Genomic DNA, 21,037 nt, shown 5'->3' on the forward strand with positions numbered 1-21,037 from the left:
GTTGACTCGCTTATTTTATGGTGGATGTTTCAATTTTCTTGTAATGATGAATGTTCCCATGTAGGTGTCGTCTTCCATGGATGTTGGTATATTACTTAGTGTTACTTTTTATGTGTGTACTTAGGTGATTTTTGGGTTGAGTTATCATACTAGGTTATGGGGATCTACCTCTAGCTATATTTTTGTATAAATCATTTTTGTATCTTAATATATGTACATTGTAGTTTGTGTTCTGGTCTCTTCATTTTCTCTCACTTTCTCCCTATTCTCACTTTGTAATCAAATTGATCCTTGCATTATCTTGGCTTCTACTTATATGAACATGTAGAGGTAAGATTGAGATTTTAGGGCCATTTGAAGCTTGCAAAGTGCTTGTGAAGGAGAGAAAAAGTTAGAGAGCGTGAGCATGGGAAACTTTAGTGCTTGAAATCGCTACTCAAGACCATGCATGCAGAAACCTCAAGTCACCTTAGTCTATTGTAAAGTTTGACATCTAAGTTTTTCATACCTATTTTGGTAAGATTGAGATTGTGAGATGACCATTTGAAACTTGCAAAGTGCTAGTGAAGGAGAAAAAAAGTTAGAAAGCAAGTGAGCATGGGAAACTTTAGTGCTTGAAATCGCAACTCAAGATCATGCATCTAGAAACCTCAGGTCACCTTAGTCTATTGTAAAGTCTAGCATCCACGTTTTACATACCATTACTTTTTATGTGAATAATTACCATACATGAATATGGCAAGTTGTCAACTTCTTAATTTGTGGTCTTGTCTAAAGTACTACAATGCTAGATGAGAAAGCTACACAAAGGATAGTATACAATGAATGGAAATTCTAAGTAATTGGCAATGATATGCTTAATAGATGCTATCTTTGCATTGTCAGTGCACCTAACTAAACAAATTTGGGCAAAATTGGAAACTATATACAAGGGGAAGTCATTAGTGAATAGGTTACAATCGGCAAACATGAGAATGGAAGAAAGTGAACCTAGAAGAAAACCTTTAACATAAATTTGCATTCTTAGAGAAAGTCATAGAGATTGGATCAACATGACGAAATTCAATTTTTTGGGAATCATACAACAACATCAAGGTTGTTGTTTATTACCTAAGAAAAGGACACCACATAAGAATGCAGGTACTAAACTAAGGTTGGTTCAAGAAGAAGCTAGTATGTGCTTAAATAGTTTATATCCAACATTGTTAACCCTATGGCAACAAGGATCAAAGACACAGTCCAATGCAGCCAATATAACATCATTGAGTGTGTAGCTTAGCGGCAAAGTACTGCTTGTAATATCTTGATCTTGAAGTTAGATTTAATCGAATAGGGATATTCAAAGTACTCTCTAGAAAAGATCTAAACATACTTTCAAAATCCTATCTAGGGAGAGAAAGTAAAAAACACACATTCTGTCAGAGAGAGGGAACAAGGAAATAATTGAAGCAAGCACGATCGATTGTGGGCTTTGCTACAATGTTGAGGAAGTAGGGGAGGGAGGAGTGCACAAAATATGTTGAGTGTACACTACTTGTACTATGACAATTTCATGGTTTATATATGGCATTTATATTGTCTTCCTACAAATCCCGAAAAACTTTGATAGTTTAGAGGGAAACTTTTATTTACATGCAAAATTATATCTATGCACACTTAAAGCTTCATGTAGATTATGAATAGTTCAGCCAGCTTGATATGTAACCCACTAAGATGGCATTTATAGTGGTAATAAGGCAAGCGTTTTGTCGAAAAACACACCAAAAGATAACAACCACAATAGGAAAATTTAATGCAAGGCTCATAAGCTAATAAAAGCAAGCACAAGCATGAATAGTATAAAGAATCTAAGCTATTATAAGTAGAGATATAAATACTCAGAGATATCTAGCCCTCTCGTAACTTTTCATCAATCTTGCTGGCCATAACACGAGACCATAAGAGAGGGCCGCCCAAAACCTTGCCATGGGAACTAGGCCTCCCTAAGGGGCAAGTAAAAAGCTCTAGTCCCCCCAAAGGTTAAGGTTGCGATAGACTGAAAGGGGGCCGTAGATTGGTGAAGATCGAACGGTGGAGAAGAGCGCGATGACGATTGAAAAACTCTTATCTTGACAAGGGGCCTTGTTTGGCGAAAGAGATTAGGGTTTGAGAGAAGGCAAACGGTTGCCCTTACAGAGCTCCCTGCTCTGTAGCTTGCCATCGCAGTTTCTTGTAATTCTGTCGAGACTCCTTGCATCATCATGTCGCATTTCGGACGCTCCGGTCCTCCCGACATCAGGGACACTTACTCTCTCCTCGTCCTCAATATCACTTTCCGTAAGCGCTCCTTTATCCCTTCTGTTTTTATCAGAAAAGTCATGGCTTATTCTTATCCTTATTGCTTACCGTAGCTCTGCGGTGCCCTTATTCCTTGCTGGCCAATCTTGCGGGTTTAGAGATCAGTTTTGCTGCTTTGTCTTGCATGAGATTCCCCAATCCGTAACGCGTTTTGGACGAGTTTTATCTGCTTTCAGCCGCTCGCCTTTGACGGGTTCCGAAGCACGGTGTCCTTTCTGAAGGTTTGCTTTCTGAATTATTCTGTACACGTTTTTCAGGAACGAGTTCCGACGACCTTTTCCCTCTGTTTGACCGTTACGGGAAGGTCGTAGACATCTTCATACCTCGGGACAGGAGGTGAGTGTAAGTGCTATTGTGCGATTCGTTGTCGGTACCTTCCTACATTTAATTCGTCGGTGGATTTCTCAGGACTGGAGATTCTCGTGGTTTTGCTTTTGTTCGCTACAAGCACGCTGACGAAGCTCAGAAAGCTATTGATCGGCTGGATGGTAGGTTGACTGTATATGTAGAAGGTGGTTCCTTGTTAGAATTGTGTTTACAAGATGATATTTTTCTAAAGACCACTGCTGCTTATGCTGCAGGAAGAATGGTGGATGGAAGAGAGATCATGGTTCAATTTGCGAAATATGGTCCGAATGCAGAAAGAATGTGAGTTTTGACGTAGTTTTGCACTCATTGCAATCTACGTCTTGTATGGTTGCGAATCTGTAGTTTTTTATAAAGCTGGCCACATTGGAACCAGGGTTGGCATGGCCAACCATTATCAACTTCTGAATTGAGTTTTCAGCAACACTCGTGCGTGACTGCCGTACGCACCTGTCAATTTAGAATTTCTGCTGAGAGCTGATTTCCTGACATTCTGGCAGGAGTGGTTCCAGTAGTGGCAATGATTCTAGGAAAAAGTGAGTGGCTGAAACAGCCTGCTTTTAGATTTCAATGTTGTGGTAAATGCTTTTGAGGTGTTTTTTTTATAGGAGTTTACTGGGTCGTGCATTTCCTGTTGAAGGAATGCATGACGTTTGATTATTCAGCCATGGGTTCTCGATTTAGATGTGAAGTTGTGATGTATTACCTTGACAATCGTACAAACAATCTAGAACCTAGCTACATTTGCCTTAAATAGGTAAAATGTTGATAAGTATAATTATCCATATGCAGGCCTGGAGAACATTACGAGGCCTCAAATGGTTATTTCTATGTCCTTCGTAATTGTAGCATGCCTTGCTAGGGGATCATCTTGTGTTCCTTACTCGCGTAGGTGGCACTGGCAGGTGTTCTGGTTTTGATGTCCCTGGTTTCCCAGAGGTTATTGTTTAGTGTGTTTGGGTTCAGTCATGACATTTCATGGTTTCTCTTTCTGTGACATCTACTGATTTCATCGTTCAAGGCTACTGTCACCTTAACGAATTGCTGAACTCTGACCTTTTTGGTATGATGCAGTCAGCGTGGCAGAGTTTCCCATTCAAACAGGGATGGAGAGAGTCGTAGCCCAACGCGATCAAGGTATGTTCTGTTGCAAGTTTCAAGGGTAAATTATGTCTCCTAATATTCAGCTGGTCATTAAGATTGACAAATTGGGTTTTTGAGATGTATTTTTGTTTTGTTCACAATTTGTTTGTTATTCCCTGCTGATTTTACTTCATTTTGTCCAGGTACAAGGATGACTACCCTCGGGGGAAGGATGATCGAAGACGAAGTCGAAGCCAAAGTCGTGATCGAACGGAGCGGGGTCGATATCGAGAGCGAGATCGGGATTACTATCGTGGGCGTAAGCGCAGTCATAGCCGTAACCGCAGCCACACCCGCAGCCGCAGCCACAGTCTGAGTAAAAGTCGCAGCAGAAGTCGTAGTAGGGGAATCGATGATAATTCCAAGCGCTCCGGAAGCAGGTCGCTGGAAAGGAAAGTATCTCCTTTTGGGAAAAGGTAGCCTAACTCATGGCCCTGGCTTAGTCCTATTTATTTCTCAAGTGCTTTGTGGAAGATTCTTAAGTGAATTAAAATGGTTGCCATATGGATGAAAATTAAGGAATATTCCTTACGTTATTCATTGGAGTTATGACTGCTACTGGTCTGAGACTTACACAATGAACAGAGCTGTATTACATGGATATCTTTTGGTTGCAATCACGCAGGGGTAATGGCTTGCCAAAAGATCGAAGTCTCTCCCCAAACCACAGTCTGTCTCCAGCCAAGAAGGCGAGCAGTGTCTCCCCCCCACCAAAGCGTGCATCTCGAGGCAGGAGAAGTCCATCTGTGGATGATCGGGATCTTAGCCGGAGCCGCAGTCGTTCGCCTGTTCCTCGCTCCCGCAGTCTTTCTCGCAACTCAGATCTCTAGGTTTGCGTGGCTTACATCACTCTGCTATGAATGGATGCATCTCCTCTTTTGTGCCATTCATATATCTTGTTGATCGAATTTTTCGAAATGATTGTGGTTTATAGTTTGGTCTATTGAATGGTGGGTGTCTAGTAGACATATTTGTTTCTAGCAGTACCTTTTAGGTATTCTTTGTTATTCCTCTTCCTGTCTGTACTGTGGTACAGTATTAGCTAAGCTGGTTCTTGTTTGAGCCATTTTTTTTTACCTGGAAAGGTGAGTTGTCTACTTCAATAGCCTCATGCTGTCTTGAGCCCTTGATTGTATTATTAAGGAATAGCCTGTTGAACTCTTGATTTAACTGTTAGGGAGCATTATAGTCTCTGTTTGAATGCTGAATCATTGACTCCTGAAATCTACCACAAGTGGATCTTAACTGCCTGAAAATTCTTGGATTGTACGGTAATTTGTAGTTCAAGGAATAGTGCACTGGAAGTCTAAATCTGCTGACAAGCATATGTTTTTTATGGGGGCTTTGGCTTTGTCTGAAGTGTACCCTCAGTGATGTGGCTATACAGCACAATTGGTGTAAACTACTCGGTGCTTTCTATCAATTCAAACAACGGATTTTGCAGAGGCATTTGAATGAGATGATTGCGAGTTGCCAAACACATATACTTGAACTTAAGAGTTTGCAATTAAGCTGGAATTAAGACTTATACAGCTTAAACACAAAGTGACATCATTGGAGAATGCAATATGATTGAGGGGCCAAGACGGGCCCCCCCCCTTATCCAGGCTCACTTTATTCTTGAAAATGGAGATACAAGACCAAGGTGCAATGCACCTTCCAAACTGATGAACTGAGTGAAAACCTAAGACCTAGATACAAGACTCAAGAGCATATGTACAAGGTAGACAACAAAAAAGAGGACTCCAAGCTCAGGTTTCAGCTCTTGGCTTGCCCAATCCACAAGGAAGAAGCCTGCAACAATCACCACTTACATCCAACATTAGAGACAATCACTAGTTTCTAGGAAGATAGTAGAAACAACATGAAATAGTGCTGTAAATGAGATAAACTTGACAATACAGGCTCCCTTCGTGACTTGGCCCTTTTGTAGATGAAGTCCTTGATGCCTCTGAAGCTACCTTGGGTGAGGAGAGTGTGGAAATGGGGCTGGAATGAGAACAGCTTAGAAAAACAGCCTGTAGGCTAGAGAGAGAAAGCTTTTATGGAGTGATAGCTGTAGAGAGAGAGTGCCAATGCTGATCCCAAGGGAGGAGATGTAAGAGAGGAGCTGCTGCTGTTCCAGAGGTGCACAGAAAGGCAGATTTCTGCAAGGGAAATGGGCTGGAACAGTAGAGAGAGAAATTTTGCAGTAGAGAGAGAAAGACTGCAGCAGGAGAGAGAAAGGGGTTGTGGCTGCTCCAAGCTAGGTGAAGGAGAGAGGATGCCGCTGCTGTTCCAGAAGAGCTGAGAGGGGGCAGATTTTTGGAGAGGAGGGGCTGGAACTGTAGAGAGAGAATGTGCTGTTGTAGAGAGAGAAAGTGCTGCTGAGGTGAGAGAATGGCCTAGGGAGAAGCTGGCTGCACCCAAGGAGTTGGAGAGGTTCTGCTGCATCATCCAAAAGGAGGGAGAAGAAAAGTGACGAAATTTTCATGTGTGGAATGAAGGGGAGAGGCCTTCTTTTATAGGCTCAGCCCTCCTCCTAGGCCTAGAGTGGAAGGTGGACACTTGTCTCAGATTTTTGGTGGGCTGCAGTCCCAAAGAGGACAGCTCACAACCTGCCCCAAATCTACCAGATTTGGGGCCAAACACTTGGCCTGCATGCCCTGCCACTTGCCATGCATGCTGCCACATGTGTGGGACAGGTGGACTGACCTGCCAGCTCAGATTCCATGTGGCAGTCGCTAAAATTTCAAAGTTGTCAGAAATTAATTATGATCGCACACACGGGTTCCTAACAGCTTAGACTATCTGTTGACGTACTCTAAGGTCATAATTGAGCCATACTGAGCTCATTTGTTGTCGTCTTATCTTGTATCTCCATTACTCTTGGCATGCTGCCAGGCCCACACCCAAAGCTCAGGGAACATTCTCTTGAATGGTTCCTAGGTTGCAATCTGTGCATTTGATTGGTCCCATGTTTGGGTACTCAGGTGGGGTGTGGTTTCTAGATGACCCTCTCAAAGAGAGGCCATCACTCTTGTGGGTCACTAATGCCCATAACCCCAAGCAAGGGGGTCCACCCTCAAATGCTAGACCTAGTCCCCATTGTCCGTAACTGAACAGAAGGAAAACATTTCATTTCTTAATAAGCATATTATTGAAAAACAAAAAGAAATAGTACCAAGCAAGTGGATACATGTTGAAGCAGGATGACAATTGGCTAGATGTGAGCAGGCACAGCTGCTTTATCGTAATGATTTATGGATAGGATAGTGGGGGGAGTTTTTAAGGATGCTGTAATGCATTTCTGTTGGCAGAAAATTAAGAGTAGCCTGAGAAGGCAACAGGGGAGGTGAATCTCTTGCATAAAGGGAACAAACAGCTCAAGCATGGCCAAAGGAAATGAGCTCTTGTGTCTTATTTCCAAGGAATATGCAACTGTTTTGATGTTTGCAATACTAGCTCTCGTAAAAGACAGCAGAGAGACTCTCATTTGCTCTCCCTCTCTCCCTCTCTCAATAGAGACACTAGGACCCAGGACAACATGTCGGGCTGGACCCCCTCGAAGGTATTTTATTTCTTGAAGAGAGAATCTGTTACAAGAGTTCAGCGTAGAGTTGCCTGATACATAAAAATCCAAAACGTGAATGATTCATTACAAGAGCTTCAAGCTCATTTCAAATTTGCAACATGCCACTTGTCTAAAACCTAGACTAAGTCCTATTACATGCCACTAAGGGCCATTCTGGAGTCTTCAAAGCACTTTGTCACGCGAACCGCCTCCTAGATGCTTATTAGGCTCCCGTAGCGCTTAGGAAAAATAACTCTTCCTAGTACTTGCAACAATTAATTAAAGCGTACCACCATGGCACCCATTATTTGTTAGCGCTTTGCATGCAAAACACACTGTGGACTAATTCTAGTCATAGTGGGCGTCCCCACTGAAGACATGTGTACACATAACAAATATAAAAATATATATTTATTCTTTGGTTGACCGGAGGCAACACTCTTGATCATAATTAAGGAGCTTTGACCAAGGGTCGAGGTGCCTTAATTATAGCCAAGTCTCTCCAACCGAAGTTGGCATATCTTGGTTAACCGTGGTTATTCCTCTTGGCGCATGCCAAGTCTCGTTGATCGAAGTTAACACTCTCTGACTGTAGTCAGCTCTGTAGTTCTCTTGTTAACCGCAGCTAACCCTCTTGGTAATAAACCAAGTCTCCCCGATCGTTTACTTGACTAGAGTCAAGTATCTTTGACCGTAGTCAATACTTTGACCATTAAAAGAACTCTTTGATCATAATTAACACATATAAAACTCTTTAATTATGATCAAATAATTGGTCAACTGTACTTTGACTTAGGATATTTATATTGTGGTGACATCCCCTCGGCTTCTATTCAGTTGACCTCAACTGAAAAGCTTCCTTGTAAACATCCAAAAGTTGTGGATGATCAGATAACATGTCTTCGTCCATCCACTTGGCATCTAATGCCGTATAATTCTTGAATTTTACAAGATACCTGTAAAACTCCTTGCCCTGAGGGCCTTTGCGTACAATATGGTACACAATCTGCACTGGCTGAAGGACCTCCTCCAGCTCATCCACTTCAGGTGGATCCTCTAATACTGGTCCTGTAGGCTCTAGCCCTTGGAATTTTTTTAGAAGACTGACATGGAATGCATTGTGAATCCTCCAATGCTCTGGCAATGCTAATAACCTGTATGCAACCTCGTTTATTCTTTCTGTAACCCTAAAAGGGCCATAGTATCTGGGAGATACTTTGCATATACTTTCTGTTTGCCTTTAAACTTCGGAGCCTAGCTTTTTCAAACTTCCAAAGTACCCAATCCCCTTCCTTGAGATCTAACTGTCTCCTATGCTTATTTGCAGCTCTTTTATGTTTCTCTTGAGACCTTGCGAATGCTGTCTGGACTTGGCTGTAAGCTGTTTGGAGGTCTCACAAACTGATCAGCTGCAAATATTTCATCCTTAATCCTCAGGATAGGTGGCAATATCACCTTCCCATGAATGACCTCAAAGGGGGCTTTCCCTATAGAGCTGTGTCCTGTATTATTGTAAGCAAACTCTATCAATGGTAGGTACTTTTCCCAATCTGAACCTTGGTCACCCACGTAGCATTTCAGCATATCCAATGGTGTAGAATTTGCTACTTCCCTTTGACCATCTGTCTGGGGATGGAAAGAAGAATATAAATTCAGATTCGTCCCCATGTTATCAAATAGAGCTCTCCAGAATAGACTGGTCATTTTGGGATCTCGATCACTGACAATGGACTCTGGCATACCATGATGCTTAAAGATCTGTGTCATGAAAAGCTTAGCCATATGATCTGCCTTTATGATTTTGCGAACCGGAATGAAATGAGCTTGCTTGCTCAATCTATCAATGATAGTCCAAATCCCATCATTCCCTGGCTTTGATCTTGGCAAATCAACAATAAAGTCCATTGTAATACTTTCCCATGGTGCCTGAGGCACGGGAAGAGGCATAAGTAGGCCAGGTGCCTTCCGTCTAGCATACTTCACTTTCTGACACGTAAGGCATTCAGTCGTGTCAGGCATTCAGTAACAAACTGATGTATATCTTTCCACATCCTTGGCCAAAAGAAATACCTCTCTAGTGCTAGAGTGGTTGCTGTAATTCCTCTGTGTCGTGCATAGGGAGGTGCATGGCATTCCTCCAAAATCTTTTCCCTCATCTCCTGGGTGATGCATAGGCAATCATCTTTCATTAGATACCCATCTTTCAGGGAATAGTGATTGGTGGATTGCCCCTCTTCCATTTGCTGTAAAATCTCACCAAAATCTGCATCACTAGCATATTGCTCCCTCATGCCTTCTAGGTCCTGATGATAAGCAATAGTCACATTATTGACCTGGGGTCTTCGGAACAAGGCATCTGCTACTCTGTTCTGAATTCCTGGGGTATGGACAATCTGAAAATGATACATTGACAGCATGTTTGCCCATTTCATATGCTTCTCGGAAAGCTTGGTCTGAGTCAAAAAGTATCTCAGACTCTGGTGATCTGTTTTAATAGTAAAATCTGCACCCAAAAGATAGTGCTTCCATGTATGGATGGCATGAATTACAGCCAATAACTCTTTCTCATAGATTCCCAGATATCTTTTAGCATCATGCAAGCTTCGGCTCTCGTAGGCTACTACATGTCCATTCTGATGTAATGCAGCAAGCTTCGGCTCTCGTAGGCTACTACATGTCCATTCTGATGTAATGCAGCCCCAACACATTCTCCACAAGCATCGCAATCAACATCAAAAGGTTGATAAAGATCCGGGACTACAAGAATAGGCTTTGTAGTCAACTTCTCCTTGAGTGTATTGAATGCTTTCTTCTGTGATATTCCCCATGTGAAGGCTGCATTTGCTTAGTAAGGTCATGTAATGGAGCTGTGATATCAGCAAAATGCCTGATAAACCTTCTGTAGTAAGAACACAGGCCTAGGAAACTTCGAACTTCCACAGTTTTCAGCTTTGGCCATTCTTGAATGGCACAGATCTTTGCTAGATCCATCTGCATCCCATTCTTGGATATTACATGCCCCAGATAATGGATTTCTTCCAAGAAGAATTCACTTTTCTTGCTGTTTGCATAGAGTTGATGATTTCTCAGCTCTTGAAACACTATAGCAAGATGTTCCTTGTGCTCTTCTTTTGTCTTTGAAAAAACTAGGATATCATCAAAGAAAGTACCCGTGAAATGCCTGTACTTTCGGAAGATGCGATCCATCATTCTATTGAATGTGGCTGGAGCATTTGTCAATCCAAAAGGCATTACTAAGTATTCATACAACCCCAAAAGTAGTAGGGAACGCTGTCTTGTGCACATCCTGAGGTTGTATCCTCACTTGGTGACAGCCACTCTTTAAGTCTATCTTGCTGAAAAGTGAAGCTTCATTTAACTGATTCAGCGCATCATCAATGCATGGAATAGAGAATCTATTCTTGATGGTCATTTTGTTCAGTGCGCGGTAATCGACGCACATAAGGAATGAGCCATCTTTCTTTTGTACTAGCTGGGTTGAATCAACCCTTTGGACAGCAAGTCCTGTACCTGAGCCATAGTCTCTTCTTGCTGAGTTGCACTAACTTACTCCCTTGGCATCGAAAAAACAATCTTTAAAGTTTACAAGAAACTGAAACTTATCTTTGTCTGCATCATTCACTTCAGCATGCATATCATTCTCTTTGTCTTTTACAAAAACCATGTACGCGGAAATTGCAAACTTTTATTGCTTTACCACATGTAACATCAGATACAATGGGGATAGTTTCCCTTTTATTCCTGGCAACTAAATGCTGGTTTTTTCCCCTATGCACAAACTCCAGCACTCTTTCAGGAAGAGTCAACTTCACTGCCTTGCGATGAAACCAAGGCATTCCCAAGACTACATCATGATGTTTCAGTGGAGAAATGAAGAAGTTTTCAAGATTCACATCACTCTGTACATGAAGACGGAGCTTCCATATTAAGGGAGTAAGTGGCACAGGATTCCCACAAAACATCTGATCGACATCCAAAGCCCTGCCCAACTCCTCCGTCTTTATTCCCAGCCTCAGGGCTAGGTCCTGTGATATGAAATTATCAGTAGCCCTTGGATCAAATAAAATTAGTGCTTGCTGGTCTCTGACTTTGCCCCAGGATAGCAGCAATTCTCGTTCTTCTGGGTTTGAAATGACCCAATATGTCAGGAATTCCTCCTGCCATTGGCTTTTGCGGTCCTCGTGGCTTCTCTGCCTGTTTTCCCTTCGAAGTTGAAGGCTTTTCTGGGCACTGGGCAGCCACATGCCCCTCTTTGCTGCACTTGAAGCATTTCCCATCTCTACGGAATTCAGATATCTGTTCAGGGGTGAATGGAGATTTGCCTTTATAAGTCTTTGAAAACTGAGTACACCTAGGCTTCTGAGGCTGAAACCCTTTCTTTTCAACCTTGGGATGCTCTTTCTTTTCTGATTTTGAAAAAATCAGTTTTCTCTCTTTCGGCACGTCCTGCATGCAAGGATAGTATCGTGGATGGATCTTGTAACGGCACAAGACTAGCTATTGAAGCTGAATGCATGAGGTCTTGAATGTTCTTTGCCCCCAAAGCATTTACTATTGCCTGAATTCTTGGACTGAGACCTGCTCTATACTTTCTCATTTGGGTTCCTTTGGAGATCTTTTTGAAAGGTGCAGCCAATAAGCATCCCAAAACTTTTGGCTGTACACCCACTGTATCTCCTGCATCCATATGCAAACTGTCCCAATCTTGAAGAACATGGTCTCTAAACTGTTTAGGCATAAACTGTTGGTAGAAGGCTTTCTTGAAGTCCTTCCACTTCTTTGGGGCTGACCCATCTGTGATCTGTGCACTCCACCGTGCACTAGCTGTCGCTGTCAAGTGCAAACTGACCATTCTTAACTTGGAGGATTCTGAAAACTTTTCTGTACCGAATGCAGCATCAAATTGCCTGATGAAGTGCAATGCTTTGTCTGTATGACCATACTGTCCATTATAGGTCATAAACTTGACAGATTTACCTCCCTCTTTGAATTCCTTGGTCTCTCTGGAAGACTTTCTCTTCCTAGACTTCTTGTGTTTCCTTCTTTTCCTTGATGGTTTATCTGATAAAGCAGAAGATACATAAGTCGAACTCGAGGTAGACGGTGACCCATCTGTGGTCTGTGCACTCCACCGTGCACTAGCTGTCGCTGTCAAGTGCAAACTGACCATTCTTAACTTGGAGGATTCTGAAAACTTTTCTGTACCGAATGCAGCATCAAATTGCCTGATGAAGTGCAATGCTTTGTCTGCATGACCATACTGTCCATTATAGGTCATAAACTTGACAGATTTACCTCCCTCTTTGAATTCCTTGGTCTCTCTGGAAGACTTTCTCTTCCTAGACTTCTTGTGTTTCCTTCTTTTCCTTGATGGTTTATCTGATAAAGAAGAAGATACATAAGTCGAACTCGAGGTAGACGGTGATGGACTAGGAGATCGGTGATGATGCCTTGATCTCTTCCTGCTATGAGACTGTCCCCTATGAGATCTCTCTTTCTTTTGCTGTACACGAGAGTGTGCCTCTGGCATTGGCACGTCATATACTGCATTAGGCATAGCTTTTGCTTGAAACAAATGCTGAGCCCTTGGATCCTTTCTGAGATTTTCCATCTCTTGTATACGAGTGTGTACCATCTGCTCAAATTCTTGCTGAGTTTGTTGCACACTTCTCTGTTTTGGATGCGCATCCCTATCTTGTGAATCCCACTGGATAGGTGATTGAGCCATTTTCTTACAACTCGTCTGAGATCTGCAAATTTCTCACACACACACTGTGTATGCAACTGATGCACGCTGCCTTCGCTTTTCAAAGAGAAAATTTACCTCAACAAGAGGTGTCTTGCATTCACAATCTATGCTAGTACTGGCTGTCAGAGCAAGGCATATACCCACACAGTTGCCAAAGCATCAACAACTATATTGCGCCTTTTCTGGCTGCTGCAGATGGCTTCAAAAAGCATCTGTTTTTCCCTCTTTTCACTGCTCAAAGGCATGCATACTCTTTTTCTGCAAATCTCTGATTTCTCTGCTTTTCTGACAGTAAAAGTCTGACAGATAGGTGAAATCTGCTAGCAGAAACAGTCTCTGCAACTGTCCCTTTTTTTTTTGGAGAACAGTAACCAGATGAAGTAACTGACTGGTTGCTCTAACCAGACTAACTGGCTCTAATCTGGTTAGTCTGCAACTAGACTAACTGGACTGGTTACACCAACCAAACTGGTCTGGTTAGGCCAGATTAACTGGACCAAGGTTGAACTAACTAGATACTGGTTCAACTAACCAGAGTTAACTAGCTGTAGTTAACTTAACCAGGGTTTCATTAACCACAGGTCAACCAACCAAGATTAACTGTACGAGGCTTAATTTTAACACTGGCCTGCCAGGCTGGCTGCCACGTGTCAGTGCCATGTCATCTAGTGCGCTGTCTGCCATGTCAGTGCCACGTCATCTACTGCACGTGTGGATGCCACGTCAGCTGGTTCTGCTGGCTGCCATGTCAGCTGTCTGTCAGGCCTGCCACATCAGCACCACGTGTACGCTTGTGCCACGTCTGCCTAAGGTTCAGAACCTGGCTGGCTGACTGACGTCGCGCGTCGCGCCTTGTTGGAGCCTTCTATGTGCAGCGCAGATGATCGACGACGAAAAAGAAAGAAAATTTTCTTGGGTCATGTCTGTCGTCGCACCATCGCGTCAACGTGCCTGTGCAGAGTGCCACGCCTGCGCCCGATCATTGTTGTGTGCCTTCAGAAGGACACCGAAAACTTTCGTGAACTCCTTTGGGCATACCATCTAGTGACCTCCTTGATACCCCTTCGCCGTTCAATGGAAATATTATTTCCTGATACCCCTTTGCCGTTCGATGGAGGCATTCCCTTTGCTATTTAGTTGTGGGGCCCTGTGCATAGAAGATAGTACCGGGTGGAAGTAAACTCCTTATTGGGTCGTCACAGCCTTTAAGCTTTAGATCGTCACCCAAGGACTAGCATAAGGAGAACGGACTATGAAGCCTCCCATACGCCAATCTTATTGCGCAGGCTCAAATATCGTGCGCCCTCATCATCACGCATTGGAATACTAATTCCTTGGATCGTCACTGTCTAAAAAGACAGTATAGCTGTGCTCTGATACCAATGCAATACTAGCTCTCGTAACAGACAGCAGAGACACTCTCATTTGCTCTCCCTCTCTCCCTCTCTCAACAGAGACAATAGGGCCCAAGACAACATGTCGGGTTGGACCCCCCCGAAGGTATTTTGTTTCTTGAAGAGAGAATTTGTTACAAGAGTTCAGCGTAGAGCTGCCTAATACATAAAAATCCAAAACGTGAATGATTCATTACAAGATCTTCAAGCTCATTTCAAATTCGCAACATGCCACTTGTATAATATCTAGACCAAGTCCTATTACATGCCACTAATGGCCATTCTGGAGTCTTCAAAGCACTTGGTCATGCGAACCGCCTTCTAGATGCTTATTAGGCTCCCGTAGCGCTTAGGAAAAGTAACTCTTCCTAGTACTTGCAACAATTAATTAAAGTGTACCACCATGGCACCCATTAATTGTTAGCGCTTTGCATGCCAAACACACTGTGGACTAATTCTAGTCACGGTGGGCGTCCCCATTGAATACATGTGTACACATAACAAATATAAAAAAATATATTTATTCTTTGGTTGATTGGAGTCAACACTCTTGATCATAATTAAGGAGCTTTGACCAAGGGTCGAGGCGCCTTAATTATAGCCAAGTCTCTCCAACCGAAGTTAGCACATCTTGGTTAACTGTGGTTAACCCTCTTGGCGCATGCTAAGTCTCGTTGACCGAAGTCAACACTCTCTGACCGTAGTCAGCTCTGTAGTTCTCTGGTTAATCGTAGTTAACCCTCTTGGTAATAAACCAAGTCTCCCCGACCGTTTGCTTGACTAGAGTCAAGTATCTTTGACCGTAGTCAATCCTTTGACCATTAAAAGAACTCTTTGACCATAATTAATACATATAAAACTCTTTAATCATGATCAAATAAATGGTCAACTGTACTTTGACTTAGGATATTTACATTGTGGTGACAATGTTCCTCCATAACCTCTTCGTTCATTATGGGGATTCCAAATTGGTGTTTTAAAACAAATAAGAATGACTAGGTGACATGCTCAGCTTCCAGTGCCCACCTGTATCGAATCGTTGCTATTATGTGCAAGTTATATTATGACAAACGAGTGCTATATGAAGTTACGTAACCTCTGCATGTATATTAAGGTTCTCCTATGGTTACATGGTCTTTTTTTGGGGTGAAGTGTATTAACTGATATAGTATGCTTTCCTTGTGGAGTTTTGTGTGTTTGCATGATACATGATGTGTTTGGAGAGGACCTTGATTCTAGTGGCTCTTCATTTAACATTCTGATTATTTGCACTTTGCAGGGCTTCGCAGTTTCCAGGACAGTGGAGATGAAGCTATTTTGCAATGTGCTACTCTGTAGCAAGTGAATTGCAAGCTGTAGTAGAATATCTGTTGTCATGATCCTGGCTGACCTCAAACTTTGATGGTGGACAATTTGTCACAGTGATAAGCAGAAATCTGCATGTGTTGTGGATGGTTAGTCTGCTTACCTGAAGCATGTCTCTGTTTAGTTACAATGGCAATGAGATTTGGGTGAGCAGGATTTCTCATATCATGTATATCCCTCTTATATCTACAGAGTCTGTTTCTTTTACCGCACGTGGTATTATGGTACATGGTATGGCTAGTATTAACAAGATGCCATCATCCATGTTTGGAGTCTTCTGACTTGCTTGCATTATGCACCGGGCTGTGAATAGTGTTGAGTGGGGTCGTGGATGTACTGCTGGTAGCTGTGGTGGCCAAATGATGGTGAAGATGGAAAGGGGTCGTGTTGTTACCTGCTGTTCGCGCTAGTGTGGCTGATGTTGGGAAAGAATTGGAGCAGTTTATGCTGTGCATGTTGATGGTGATTTTTGATCTTGGTGTTCATCAGTGCTTCAAGACCAACTGCAGCTGTGCTCGTGCTAAATTCTTTCATGTTGGTATGAAGCTTTAACACAGCTGGGGAAAGAACAGTCACCTGTTTTGCCTTCAAAAGTGCACTAACTTTTGGTGTTGTCTCCTTAGTCTGTATGAGCATGTGATATTTGTTAACATAGGTAACTGTCTGCTGTCTATTGATCTTTCTACTCGGTAAAAAAAGTCTAGGTTGAAGTCCTTCGTTGGGGTTTGTGGAAAGGCAAGTGTAGATTCCCCTAAAGATGTGGTGCAGTCAACCGGGGGGAGGGGGGTGGGGGGGATGTAGTAGACTGGCCTTATTATACATACTCAAGAAAGTGCCTAATTTAACTTCCCTAATTATATCATATACATGCATTGTAAATAGGAAGTGATATCACCTAATTTATGTTTGTGATTCTAGCTGCATAAGACTGTTACGACTATTTTCTGCAGCCATGGTCTAATGAGGAAAATTACAAATAAAAGACACCAAATTAATCTTAGCGTAAGATCTTGACTTTTGAGATTTGCCAAAACAAGAAACAATCCTTACTGCTCAAGACTTGGATTGAGAAACTTTCTTGCAGCATCAAGCTCTGTAAACTCTGTCAACTAGCCATTTGTATCTAGAACTGAGGTCTGGCGCTTCTCTGTGAGATCAAATTTAACACCCTGGTGAGGCTGGTGTGGTGAAGTCTTACCGAACTTCTGAAAAACTGTTCTGATACTCCAAATAATCTTGGAACTGAATTGGAAGAGTGCATGGCTGTCTCCACATCGCACGGATCAGGGTTGAAGCGAGTAGCCTTTGAGTTCGTGTCTTGGTTTCTGTTTTTGAATTTTACCTGCAGCAGTCTTAAAGCTAGACCTCATGTTGAATGCCAAGGAAAGCTGTGTGGTATCCTAAAAATGTATTGCAAGGTAGCTTAGGTTTATTTATCCCTAACCGTACCTGAAAATGGTGTTCTTGCCAGGTGTTCTACTCCTTCTATCACTCTTAGCATGCAAGGTGCTTCAAATAAGTTTTGACGTTTCATCAAAGTTTAGTTGGACATGTATTGTATCATGGACCGGCGATAATCTGGGCTGTCTAAATCTATCATCATATCTGAATCTTCCTGTACAGACACCAATTGTCTTTTGCATGTGCCTGATTTATTCTATTGTGTTTTTCCCTCTTGGAGTAGTTCTATTTATCAGTGATGTTTATATTTTATCTTATCAACAATCTCAGGAGAAGTAACCATACTTGATGAGCTCCATATTGATGGTCTACATTTTTTTGTTGTCTTTTTCCTTATGCATTGGAAGACTGAGGATTAAGGCACTTCGTGCCTAGGTTGAGTGCAGTCTCCCTTTGCACCCACTTGTTTTTCGTATGTTTGAAATGTGCAGTGGACAAAATGCCTCCCATGCACTTTTGCACATCTTCTTTGCATGTGTTTAGGTTATAAAGATAATAATAAGGAAGTTGTTTTTAACGTTGATTTATAATACGTTTGTTAATTTTCCTCAATTGTTTGGGTAACCTTCACTTTTGCAGCTGCTAGAGCCCTGGTGGATTATGTCATTTTCTTACTTATTTAATGTGGAATTATCTTTTTTTGTTTGAAATTTTGTATGTGAATAAATATGACAAAACCCAAATCATGTTTATAAGAGAGCCTCATGTGTCTTTAGATCCTTACAGTTCATTCTTGCTACTTTTATCCTCTGAAGACATGTCCTTTTGCAGCTCAATGCTTAAATAATTTGGTGATCTACTAAGTTGTATTTGTTCTCAGGTGTAATAGTTCAGAAGCTGAGCAATTCACCAATAGATTCAAGATTTTTGCCTAATGGTAATACATCTTGCTTAAAATGAAGAAAGTTCACATCTTGCACAGTTCAAGTGAAAGCTGTAGTAATCTAATTCCATTTTCTTGGTGAAGTGTTTCTTGAATTGATTGATTCAAGTTGGTTTTAAATATGTGATGCAGCACCGAGAGGCTTTCTAGGTCTCCTGCTTACCTTGGGCTTAGCTACTTCTAGGAAGTCGTTCACACTTTGTTCATGATACCTAAACCTTTTCTTGGTTTTCCTTGATCATGTTGATTCTTTCTACAATCTTTCTTATGATGCCTAAATTTATCATAATTCTTGTACTACATGTGACTTATTTCTTAATAAGTTGCCTTTGTCTTGAAAGTTTTTCTTGTTTTAATAATTCTCTTAACACTGTTTTTCTTCGAGTTATGTGTTTCCTTCTTTCACCTTGTTAATATCCATTGTCTCTATTTGATGACCTTATCTTTTTTCCGGGCTTGAGGCTACAAATGCTTGCTTGCTTGCTTGCTTCTTTAGGGTTCTGAACTTCTTAGGATTTGTGCCAAATTCTCATTACTTGGTTGAGAATGATGTGTGCCAAATCTCTGCGATTGAAAGTGGATTGTTAAGTGAGTAGAGATGCATATCTGGTCTCGATGATGTGTAAAAGCTGCTATTGATTTGTTTGTTCTTGTTTTGATTTGATTGATGCGCAAAATTTGCAATTGATTTGTTTGTTTTTGTTTTGATTTGATTATTGTGGAAAATCTAATATTGACTTGTTTTCTTTTTGTCTTGAACTTGCAAGAATTCTACTAAAGTGTGTTACATTCAATGCTTCTTTGGACGTATATCTTGGCTTGTTTTGCTTGATTCTTCACACAAACTAAGCTAAACTTATTCTGCATCACTTTTCAAGAATTGTCACAAGTCCTTTTGAGGATACCTAATATTCTTACCTGCAACCTGATTGTTAATGTCTTTGGCACTAAATTCACATTCATGTTAGTGTCATTGCTAACGTCTTTTATTGATTCTCAATTTCAAAATCTAGAAGAATTTATGTAGTGCTGCAAACATATCTTGTGAAAATGAAAGAGGAGTACTCGTCTGCATAGGAAAGTGTGAAATTGGAAGGCTGTGGTAGAGAGAGCATCATAACAAGTTTATAAGATGTCAAGTGAAAAGTTTGTCGGTCAAAGGAGGAAAGAGTAAAATTAGTGTTGAGCTGTCCAAGAACACAATTTGCTTGATCAAATAATTTGCACATTTGGCTTCTCTTTGTAATTTTTGCAGTAATTACATATTTGGACTAGACAAATCAATATATGCCAATCTATCTTGCAACATAGTTGCTATTGTCAAGCTTGGTGAATAGCTCTAAATTGATATTTCTTCATGATGCAAGATACCAACTTAGGGGACCTAGAGTAATAATGTATATTTAATTGAACCTTAATAATTTTGCCAAAGAGCTTAGAACTTTGATAGTAAAAGGTTCTTGTGGAAAATCTTTATTGAACCCATAGTTGCAAGATTCAGAAATCTGTTGTGCACATCTAAAAATGAGAAATGGCGCTAGTGCACATGCTTTGATTAGGTTTAGGGCTGATCCAAGGACTCAATGTCCTGTTATGCTTTGGGTCTCTCTCTCTCTCTCTCTCTCTCTCTCTCTCTCTCCCCCCCCCTCTCTAAAGAACTCAAGAAACCATTCTAAAGAAAAACATCATGTTGAAGGATCTACTCATGTACTTGACATATGAGGTTTTGCAATAATTACATGTGTAGATGAGAGGAGGATGAACATACATGGTTTGTATTATAAAGTGTTCACCATTTGCTGCTTTAAAATTTTCCATCATGTGGTTTTAATATTAAGCCCAAACATACCATGGAGAAGACATGTGCATGAGCATGATAAAGGCAAGATGGGGCTTCATTTAGTCTCCCAAGGGTCGTTGCTTCTCCCCAATACTAAATCAATCATGTTTCTTTTTCCCAAACTCTAATTTTGAGTTTGTTGAGACTAAATATAAAATTTATGTAGATAGAAATAAAATTTTAAATATTTAAAGTTGTTATTTTAGATATGCATAGTACACATGTTACATAACACATAGAATGATAGTATATGCATCAAAACACACAAAAAATGCGTCTGCAAATTCCTCCCTAAGCTTGTGCCCTTCAGCAAAACTAACCATTGTGCAATAACTGCATAAGTTCACGACGTGGTCATGAAATTTAATGATACATGCATTGTCGTGGATTTTGAATGAGCCATGGTTGCCTTCTCTATGGTGGATACCCGCTCTCGTGGCGAACTTCATTTTGTTTGTCTATTTGTTAACCCAACTCCTAGTTGATAAAAAGAATGGTACTTGTCCTTTTTCTATAGAAAAGAACATTTATTAAAGCTTGAAATTGTCCATATAAATCAGCAAAGCTGAGAGGTACTAATCATTGGAAAGTAAACAAAACACTAGGAACCATCTTGTTTCCAGAGAGCCCAACTCATTGTTTAGGGATTCTCAATAATAGGGGTAACAACTAGGGTGGTGGTTTGTACATCTAGCAAATGCCTCTATAACAAGGGGTAACAACCAAGGTGGGCTGCTCGCACCACAACCTCAAACTTCTGTGACTTTGAAGGGGGCTTGAAAGGAGAATATCTTGTATATGTATGGTGACATATTAAGGGCATGACAGGTTCTATGCCTTCATCCAGTCTCTCCCTAGTGAGGCCGAGTTATAAGTTAGCTAAATCATTGTGGGTGAGTCACAAATATACCCCTTTAGGACCCAT

At 41.3% G+C, this 21,037-nt stretch overlaps 1 protein-coding gene across 5 annotated transcripts; it reads left to right on the forward strand.

Moving 5' to 3' along the window:
* Positions 1-2,111: 2,111 nt before the first annotated feature.
* On the forward strand, positions 2,112-17,664 carry LOC147898197 (uncharacterized). Of its 5 annotated transcripts, XR_015541503.1 has the most exons (11): positions 2,112-2,316; positions 2,595-2,673; positions 2,746-2,825; positions 2,919-2,985; positions 3,204-3,239; positions 3,778-3,840; positions 3,990-4,262; positions 4,472-4,676; positions 15,843-16,017; positions 16,242-16,466; positions 17,400-17,659. XR_015541503.1 is itself a non-coding variant. In XM_087379011.1 (9 exons), the coding sequence occupies exons 1-8, from the start codon at positions 2,241-2,243 to the stop codon at positions 4,674-4,676; spliced, it is 879 nt and encodes a 292-aa protein (XP_087235137.1). In that variant the 5' UTR covers positions 2,112-2,240; the 3' UTR covers positions 15,843-16,691. The 5 variants fall into 5 exon arrangements, 1 of the variants encoding a protein (XP_087235137.1); XR_015541504.1 differs by having other exon boundaries at positions 3,216-3,239; positions 15,843-16,466; positions 17,400-17,664; XR_015541502.1 differs by having other exon boundaries at positions 15,843-16,466; positions 17,400-17,662.
* The last annotated feature ends 3,373 nt before the right edge of the window (positions 17,665-21,037 follow it).

This window comes from Dipteris shenzhenensis, chromosome 9 (genome assembly GCF_047967505.1).
Source record: "Dipteris shenzhenensis isolate YYH24624 ecotype China chromosome 9, Dip_SZ_1.0, whole genome shotgun sequence".
NCBI lineage: Eukaryota > Viridiplantae > Streptophyta > Polypodiopsida > Gleicheniales > Dipteridaceae > Dipteris > Dipteris shenzhenensis.

What these genes read in the sequence shown, in the direction of transcription:
- LOC147898197 (XM_087379011.1), top strand. Translation starts at nt 2,241, where the DNA reads ATGTCGCATTTCGGACGCTCCGGTCCTCCCGACATCAGGGACACTTAC. An exon ending in AGCTATTGATCGGCTGGATG is followed by an intron (nt 2,826 to 2,918) that starts GTAGGTTGACTG and finishes CTTATGCTGCAG; the next exon opens with GAAGAATGGTGGATGGAAGA. An exon ending in CGTAGCCCAACGCGATCAAG is followed by an intron (nt 3,841 to 3,989) that starts GTATGTTCTGTT and finishes CATTTTGTCCAG; the next exon opens with GTACAAGGATGACTACCCTC.